We start from the raw sequence: 10000 nt of genomic DNA on the forward strand, positions 1-10000 counted from the left end.
CACTCAAAGCTGTCTTCCACAGCCCAAATCCTGTTCCAAACTGAAGTTTCAATAAAGCTAAGCGCTCTGTAAATGCCCAAATTATCCAGGATACATCCAGGCTGGTAGTTTGACTAGCTGGATGGACCCTGATATCCCAGAACTAATTTCAATGATCACGCTTTCATGAAGGAAAATCTGTGTGAGCTGGTCCGGTCTGGTCTTTTCTTGAGTAAAATGGAAGATAAACCTGAGGAGAAGCTTCATGTTTTCTCAATTGATTGGATTTTCTATTACTATATGGCCTTTGTTCTGCAACCACTACTCTGGAATGTAGATACAGGTCGTGTCGTGCTACTTTTGTGACTCTTTGACGTCCACATCCCACGCCTCTACTTCTGTGTCTTCCGGTTGTTTGTTTGTTGAGCAACACAACTACTATTCTGGGCTGTTTTCAGCCATCTATTGTATTTTTCCGGTTTTGCAACCTTAAAAACAACTTTTTCTGGACTACCAAGTCACAGGATCCAGCTTTTTGGCTGTGTAGGCTACTCCAATCGAGCGGTGGTGCTAGGTTACGTTGCCTCCGCTCTTCTCTCCTTTGACCTGCGCCGGCTGCTCTGCCCTGAGCCAAAAGAACTGGAGAGTAGGATCTCTGTGCTTCACCAGATAAGAGAGGACGAGTAACTCTTAGACTCCTTCGTCACAGTTGCAACTGGGCTGGAAACAACCTGTCATGATCTCCGCCTTCTTCTACCTTCCCCTCCCTCTCCTTACCTGTCTCATTAGTCCAACTCCATTCACCTGTCAGATTGTCGTCGTGCTTGCACCAGACTCTCCAGCGTTCTCCGGACTGATTCCCTGCTACCGACTCTGCCTCGCTCCGAACACGTATCCTGCCTGCCCGCCCGCCTGTCTTCTGTCTGCAGTCCTCGTTATCGAACCTGCCTGTCCCCGACGATGTATCCTGCCTGCTCCCTGCCTGTCTTCCGCCTGCTCTACAAATAAAAGACATTACTAAATATCCCTGCCTGTCTTTGTGCTGCAATTGGGTCCTAACCACACCCGTTACAGTACAATCTGGCCAACAATGGACCCAGCACACAACCCTGAGTCGCTGGCACGCCTGGGAAGGGTGGAGTCACAGCTCCAACACCAGGAGGCTGTCCGAGCCTCCACCTCAGCGGACGTTCGGCTAGCAGCGGCTAGCCAGAAGCAAGGGCTCGCCAGGCTAGCCGCCCAGGTCCAGCAGCTCGCCATCGCTCTCGGTCAGTTCATCCTGCCGCCTGCTTCCCCGGACCCACCTCCACCAGCACCGGCCCAGCCTGGGCACTCCCTGGAGCCCCGGGTGGGGGTTCCAGAACGCTACGCCGGAGACGCAGACGGCTGTAGTCCGTTCATCACGAACTGCTCCATCCTCTGCAACCCGTCTTCCATGTTCCTCCGGGCCGCCAGCTCTTCCGACCCGTCAACCCACGAGTGAGGCCTCTCCCATGCGGGTTGGCCGGGCCAGCCTCCCCCCGGAGGAGAAGGAGAGACGCCGGGAGGGGGAACCTTTGCCTCTACTGCGGTCTAGCTGGACACTACATTTCTGGGTGTCCGGTAAAAGGGCCAGGCTCGCCAGTGAGGGAGGAGGTCCTGGTGAGCCAAAATCCCAAATCCCCCTCCAACCTACTCCCCCTGTGCCAGGCTCGGCTGCTGCTGCCCCAAGGCTCACATTCCCTCGCCTTACTTATTGACTCTGGTTCCGATGTTATCATCATCGACGATAACCTAGCACGGCAGCTGGCAACCACCACGAGACGATACAGTTCTGCATCCTGCACTCACCTTGTCACCCTCTCCTCCTGGGGTTCCCCTGGCTCCGGCATCACAACCCACACCTCGACTGGACCACAGGGGCTATTCTGGGAGTCCTGCGTGCCATCAGGTCTGCCTGAAGCAAGCCGCCGCACCTCAGCCATCCCCCAGCTCCAGCTCCGCACCCGACATGTTGGGGGTCCCCGCTGAGTACCTCGACTTCAGGGAGGTCTTCAGCAAGGCCAAGGCGACATCCCTTCCCCCGCACAGGCCATACGATATTGCCATCAACCTCCAGCCCAGCTCCACCCCCCCCAGAGGCCACCTGTACTCCCTGTCCGCCCCGGAGAGAGAGGCCATGGACACCTATATTAACGATGCCCTGGCGGCGGCATCATCCGTCCCTCCTCATCCCCGGCGGGGGCTGGCTCCTTCTTCATAGAGAAGAAGGATAAGTCGCTTCGCCCCTGTATTGACTATCGTGGTCTCAACGACATTACGGTCAATAACCGCTATCCCCTGCCCCTCATCTCGTCAGCCTTTGAACTCCTGGAGGGGGCTTCGGTGTTCACCAAGCTCGACCTACGCAACGCCTACCATCTGGTCCGGGTTCGAGAGGGGGACGAATGGAAGACGGCGTTCAACACTCCCTCCGGTCACTACGAATTTCTGGTGATGCCCTTTGGTCTCACCAACGTTCCCGCCGTCTTCCAGGCCCTGGTCAATGACGTGCTCAGGGACATGCTCAACAAATTAGTCTTCGTGTACCTCGACGACATTCTGATCTTCTCCCGATGCCAAGCTGAGCACGTCCACCACGTCCAGACGGTCCTGCAGCGCCTCCTGGAGAACTCACTCTTTGTGAAGGCAGAGAAGTGTGAGTTTCACGTCCCATCCGTCTCCTTCCTGGGGTACGTTGTAGGGAGGGGGACCATCCAGATGGAGTCCACCAAGGTCCCCGCCGTCACCACCTGGCCCGCCCTGGGCTCCCGCAAACAACTCTAGCACTTCCTTGGTTTTGCCAACTTCTATAGGAGGTTCATCTGAGGCTACAGCACGGTGGCGGCCCCTCTCACAGCCCTAACCTCCTCCAAGGTGCCGTTCCTGTGGTCCGCTGCCGCCAACGACGCCTTCCTGGCCCTGAAGGCACGGTTCACTTCAGCCCCCATTCTGGTATTGCCTGACCCCGAACGGCAGTTTGTGGTGAAAGTGGACGCCTCCGACGTGGGAGTCGGAGCAGTCCTGTCCCAGAGAACCGCCTCCGATCAGAAACTTCATCCCTGCACCTTCTTCTCCAGGCGTTTGACCCCGGCTGAGAGGAACTACGACATCGGGAATAGGGAGCTTCTCGCCGTCAAATTGGCCCTGGAAGAGTGGCGACACTGGCTAGAGGGAACCCAGCTGCCGTTCCTGGTGTGGACTGAGCACAAGAACCTGGAGTATGTCCAGGTTCCCGTCAGGCTCGTTGGGCGCTCTTCCTAACCCGATTCAATTTCTCCCTCTCCTATCGGCCGGGTTCACGCAATGTCAAACCCGACGCCCTGTCCCGGCAGTTGACAAGACGCTGCTGACGGCGACCCCATTCTACCGTCCTCCTGTCTAGTCGCCACACTCACCTGGGAGGTGGAAGAGAAAATAAGAGCTGCCACCCAGGACCAACCCGGACCCAGCGCATGTCTGCCCGACCGTCTGTTCGTCCTGCCTGACCTCCGGGTCCGAGGTTCTCCAGTGGGTCCACAACTCCCGACTCACCTGCCACCCGGGGATCCAGCGGACGAAGGAGGTCGTCAAGAGTCGCTTCTGGTGGCCCTCCCTGGGTGAGGACGTCCGCGGGTTCGTCAATGCCTGCCCCACCTGTAACCAGCACAAACCCTCTCTTCTTGCTCCTGCCGGTATTCTACACCCACTGCCGGTTCCTCACACTACCATCCTGACCGTGGTGGATCGGTTCAGCAAGATGGCTCACTTCGTGCCTCTACCGAAGCTCCCGTAGGCCAAGGGCACCGCTGAGCTATTGTTATATCCCGTCTTCCGCCTCCATGGCATCCTGGTTGATGTTGTATCCGACCGAGGTCCCCAGGTCGCCTCGGTCTTCTAGAGGGAGTTCTGTTCGCTCCTGGGAGCCACCGTCAGCCTGTCCTCAGGGTACCACCCCCAGTCCAAGGGCCAAACGGAGCGGAAGAACCAGGAGATGGAGACGGCCCTTCGCTGCATGACGTCTCAACACCCGTCGTCCTGGTCTGAGTAGCTTTTGTGGGTGGATGCCCACAACACCCTGACCAGTTCGGCCACAGGCCTCTCCCCCTTCCAGTGCGCCTACGGCTTCCAACCGCCTCTATTCCCGGCCCTTGAGAGGGAGGCTTCCTGCCCGTCCGTCCAGGCCTTCATTCGCCACTGTCGCAGGACCTGGACCCGGGGCCGGGACGCCCTCCTCCGAGCCGCTGGCCGCAACGCCTCTGCCACCAACCGTCGCCGCTCCCAGAGCCCGGAGTACCAGCCGGGCCAGAAGGTGTGGCTCTCCACCCAGGACCTCCCCCTGAAGGTGGACTCTAAGAAGCTGGCTCCTCGGTTCATCGGCCCGTTCAAGATCGAGAAGGTTGTCAACCCGGTGGCAGTGCGACTCAAGCTCCCCAGGTCCATGTGCGTCCATCCCACCTTCCATGTGTCCAAAGTCAAGCCAGTCTGGGAGAGTGCTCTGGTCCCCTTGGCGCCTCCCCCGCCTCCTCCGCACTTCATTGACCGGGGTCCTGCCTTTTCTGTCCGCCGTCTCCTACGTTCCCGCCGGCGTGGGAGAGGCCTGCAGTACCTGGTGGAATGGGAGGGTTACGGCCCGGAGGAGAGGTCCTGGGTCCCTGCGAGGCACATTCTGGACCACACCCTCATCAGGAGGTTCCATCAGCGCCATCCCGACCAGCCCTCCAGACTGGGTCAACCCTCCCGACCGCAGACCCCACCACCTCTCTTGTCTGCGTCCTGCAGCGATGTTTCAGAGGCGGAGGATGTCGACCCTGGGGGTCCCTCCTCTGATGAGGACGTGGCCCATTTAGCGGAGGACGAGGAGATGGACGGGGTCTCCGACTACTCTGATGAGGATCACGTGGCACAAGAGAAAATGTAATCATCCATACTGCAGCTCCACCCGTGGGCAAAGTTCAGGACTAACTCCAAGTTCCTGGCCTGCTCCCCATCCATCCCAGCCAGCAGTGGTCCTCCCTCTCAAGGCAGAAAGGACAACGCTCTGGCATCTCACTCCACAGAACCACCTGAGGCTGGAGAACCGGTACCAGGTGCTGGAAAATCTCAGCGGTGATCAACCATCCAACCCTACGCCTCCACCAGCTACTGGAACAGCCAGCCAGCCAGCCTGGCCCTGGTAGGCTTGAGCAATCCACCCAGGGAGCATCATTGCCTCCTGCCAACCCCAAGGAGCACGCTACATCGAAAGGGCCTTCACTCCCGGGAGGCTTCTATCAACCACCAGCTACTCAGCTCAGACCTCCATCTGTGCTCAATGTCGGCTCATCCATGTTTCTCACACATCACACTGCCCGCGGCTAAAACCCTCTGCTACCCAGGTGCCCGCATCCAGGATATAGATTCCAAAGTCCCACAGCTGCTGAAACCCCTGCTCAAAACCCATCTGCCTCAACTGTTGTCATCCATGTGGAAACTAACGATCTCAGGAATAAACAATCTGAGACGCTTAAAGAGCAGTTCACAAACCTTATTGACAATCTTCTACGGTCAGACTGCCAGTTCATCATCTCCAGCCCGCTGCCCTGTCCCAGCTTTAGAGAAGGTCAAATACAGCCATGTCTGTCACCTTCACACATGGCTCACGGGATACTGCTGCTCGCTCAGCATACAGTTTGTAGACAACTTTAGGTTGTCACGTATCACGTCTCCTCACTATGAACGTGGAACTTGCGTTAAAATCCTCGAGTGTACTCTGATGTACTGGTGTTTGGTGAGTGCGATCAACTCTACCAACGTTAATGATTGTCACTCTGCTATACAAATTCCTGTAATTATAAACCATAGACCCAGATCCCGTAATTTCCCTGTAACATACAAGAATCAGGAAGTGTATAACTAGTTTGGACTTCAACTATCAGTCCCCCGCAAAGCCATGCGCTTCCAACAATAAAAATAGCTTTATTAAACATCAGGTCGCTAACAAATAAATCATTTTTAGTTAATGATCATATAAGTACCCCTATCCTGAATTTCACTTTACTGACTGAGACCTGGCTAGATAGAAATGGCACAGTTTCACTCATTGAGACAGCGCCTCCTAATTTCAAATTCATCCAAACCACTAGATCTCATAAAAGATGCAGTGGAATAGCTGCTGTCTTCTCTGATATCTAAAGCTGCAAGGAAATCATGTCTTTTGAACACCTTGCTATATCTATAAACTGTAGTGTTCCAATTTTAATCATTACTGTCTATTGGCAACCAAAATCTTAATATGGCTTTCTTGATGAATTCTATGAGTTACTGTTCAAGGTCTCCACTGACTATGATTGTGTAATTATCTCAGGTGATTTTAATATTTATGTTGATAATCAAACAGACCCAGATGCTAGAAACGTTATTAACCAATTGGAAGTATTTGACCTCACTCAGCATATTTCTGTACCCACAATTTGAGGCATGCTCTGGACTTAGTCATATCTAAAGGACTTAATATTACCATACCCTGTGTAATGGATGTTGCTATTTCAGATCACTGTTGCATATTCTTTGATGTGTCTGCTTTTCCTGTACAACAGAGGTACCCTTACTCTCAAAAAAGATATCTTTGACAATAATACCATTGAGACCTATGAGAAAACTGTAAATGAGTTATCGTCATTCATGGCATCATCAACTGAGGATCCTGTGATCAACTGAAAAATACAAAACATCATTGATAACGTTGCTCCTTTTAAAACTAAAGAAAGAAAAAAAAAAGCCCTCTGGAGAAATGGAGAAGTTATTAGGCAGCTTAAGAGAGAGTGTCGCCAGGCAGAACGAAAGTGGGGAAAGACGGCCCATTAAATAGACTAAACCGTCCTTCTTTTGTTAAATCATTAATGAAAATATCAACAATAGTAAAGTGCTCTTCTCCACTGTTCACTGACTTATTTATCCACCAATCAACAACATTTTTGCTATCAGACAGAACATTTATGCCTCAAGATCCAGAAATGAATGTGCTCTCCAGGAATATGACTGCTGCCATGTCTCACTTTGTCCCTTTAGACCTAAAAAAAAATAGACAGTATTGTTGGGCAGCTCAGGCCCTTCACCTGCTGCTTGGACCCTTTCCCTACCACATTTTAAAAACTGTTTTTAACTGCTTAACACATGAGGTATAAGAAATTATTAACTGCTCTCTCAATCAGATATATTAGCTGCAGCACTTTAAACAGCTGTTATTAAATCACTCCCGAAGAAGAGCAATCTTGATACAACAGTTATTGTTAACTATAGGACGATTTCGAACTTGCTATTCCTCAGCAAAATACTTGTAAAAACAGTTTATTTTCAGCTTAACAACTGTCTAACACCAAACAGCCTTCTAAACATTGATCAATCTGGTTTTTTACGTCACCATAGCAGAGACACTACATGTACTGTATGAAAGTTGTGAATGATCTCATTATAAACACAGAAACACAGAATAAAATCTGTTCTTGTGTTCCTGGATCTCAGTGCCGCCTTTGCCACTTTTGACCATGATACTTTATTAGAGAGATTAGAAATATGTGTCGTGCTATCCTGCCAAGGTCCAAACTGGTTCAGAACCTACCTACAGGACAGACAGTTCTTTGTGTCCATTCAAGACTTTGCCTCGGACAAAGTAGGTATTATATGTGGAGTACCCCAAAGTTTGATTCTTGGACCATTATTGTTTAACCTCTATATGCTCCCACTTTCACATTTTATAAAGAAACACAAAATAAATTACCATAATTATGCAGATCATTCACAACTGTACATATCCCTATCTCCTGATGACCTACATCCCATACACTCCCTAAGTCAATTTATTAATGATATTAATCTATGAATGTCAGAGAAGTTTTTACAACTGAACAGGGATAAAACAGAAATACTCATCTTTGGTGCAAAGGTGAAGCCAGATATCTGGGTGTAATCATAGCTGGTGATCTAAATTTTAAGAGCCATATCAATCACATCACAAAATCAGCTTTCTACCATCTAAAAAACATTTCAAAATTAAGATGCTTTTGTCAAAATCAGAAAAATGAATCCAGGTGTTCATTACAAGTAGAATAGACTACTGAAATGGCCTATTCACAGGCCTCCCAAAATCAGCTCCGTGGCAACTACAGTTTATTCAAAATGCAGCTGCATGCGTTCCCACTGGAACAAAATAGTCTGAACATATAACACCTGTTCTTAGATCTCTGCAATGGCTCCCTCTTAAAACTAGAATCGATTTTAAGATTATACTACTTGTATTCAAAGCTCTAAATGGCCTTGTACCTCAGTATATAAAAGACATGCTCATTAGATACGAACCAGTAAGAACTGTCAGGTCCATAGGCGGTGGTCTTATAACCATCCCTCATACTAACTCTAAAGCAGTGGAGGCTGCCTTCTGTATCTTTGCCCAAAGTAGATGGAACAGTGGATGGCTGCCTGAGGACCTGAGAGAGGTCCCTACATAGAACAGGCCCCTACATGGAAAGCAGGTTAAAAACCTTACTTTTCACTACAGTCTATGACTAAGTTCTTAGTGTGTGTGTGTGTGTGTGTGTGTGTGTGTGCGTGCGTGCGTGCGTGCGTGCGTGCGTGCGTGCGTGCGTGCGTGCGTGCGTGCGTGCGTGCGTGTTATGGATATTGTGACATTTGTATATTTCGCACTACCTTTTTGTACAATTGCACAAACAACTGTTAATATGCATATTATATTCTGCACTTGTACTTGTATTTTGATTGTATTGTTACTTTATGTGAAGCACATTGTGTTGACGTGTATGCAATGTGACTATTGTGTGTCTATTCTTCACTCGCATAAAGATGCTGTTTGGCATCAAAATGTTCATTTTTGCATGGAAATAACAGGCATGAGCCTGTTATTTCCTCTGCGTGCTCCGTCCCTGGTTGGTTACGCTGTGCTGATGCTCTGTGTTTTATTTAAGAAGCTTTGACTTTGTCTGTGGAGGTGGCCTATATCGCCCAGGCCTTTAATCAACACCTGCTCTTACCCCTGCCTGTGTTCTGGTAAACTCACTTAAAGTCAACTCGAGTTTTTCAGGAAGTCACTGGAAACGGTGTTCAGTGAGCTCCCAGCCCCATGTGATCCATCCAGGCAATGTGTTTTCACCCGGCCGCGCGACGTGTTGTTGAGATTTGGGAGGTGTGCGCGTCAGATCCTGTGCAAGCCTCTCTGATTTACGTTTACCCATAACCCCCTTCGTAGCTCTGCAGAGACGTTTCCGTGTACTTTCGCAGAAGCATAAACCAGGTTAGAGCCATCACATCTTGCATACATCAATCGTGTTTTGCGACGTTACAGCCTAGCTGCCTAGACAATGTGTTTTATAGGAGGATAAAATTGTATTTGTCTTTCACATAATGCATATTGATCTGGCTTAAGACTAGTCCTGCCTCTTGCGCGTTACTTCTTGACTACCTGTGGCTGTATCTACACATTTGTATTAGCTTAGTCAAAGCTCTGTTGAACAAACAGAATCAAAACCAAAGCAGTAGCTCTGTGACTTCACAGGGATGTTGTTCCTATATCAGAAGCTTTTTTGACAATTGTTAGTGCCTCAGTGATTTGAGCTGTGTCTCTTTGTGAGATAGATAGCTTAGCACGCCAACAGGCATTACGCACAACTCCCACTCGAGTCCGGAACACCCACCCCAGCCTAAATTGACATAACAGGATAATGTGAAATTACAAAACTAATGAATCACGACAGCAACATGTTGAAGTACGCAGTCAATTATTCACGAGTGGTAATTCATTAGCGTCTAGTGAAGTGTAAAGTTGAATGTGAATTAATAAATACAAACACAATTGAGCATATCATTGGCATTTAGGTGCCGCCCCGCATTCCTCCTCCCAGTAGATTTATTTTATTATTTTCTAAGTCAATGACATAATGTACCCATTCGCTAGCGTTAGCGGCAACGAGATTGTACTTGCTTTAAGAAGCATACCCACTGTCAGAAGTTAGAAACAGAAAAAGAAAGAAAC

At 50.0% G+C, this 10000-nt stretch overlaps 1 protein-coding gene across 1 annotated transcript in view; it reads left to right on the plus strand.

Moving 5' to 3' along the window:
* carmil2 (capping protein regulator and myosin 1 linker 2) overlaps positions 1-10000 on the plus strand; it is a gene marked incomplete at its 5' end in the record, with an annotated part of 72405 nt that overhangs the window by 31769 nt on the left and 30636 nt on the right. The window contains 1 exon segment of the mRNA XM_080002336.1: positions 527-662. Within this exon segment, the coding sequence (XP_079858462.1) occupies positions 527-662 (136 nt within the window).

This window comes from Zeus faber (genome assembly GCF_960531495.2).
Source record: "Zeus faber genome assembly, chromosome: 6".
Taxonomy (NCBI): domain Eukaryota; kingdom Metazoa; phylum Chordata; class Actinopteri; order Zeiformes; family Zeidae; genus Zeus; species Zeus faber.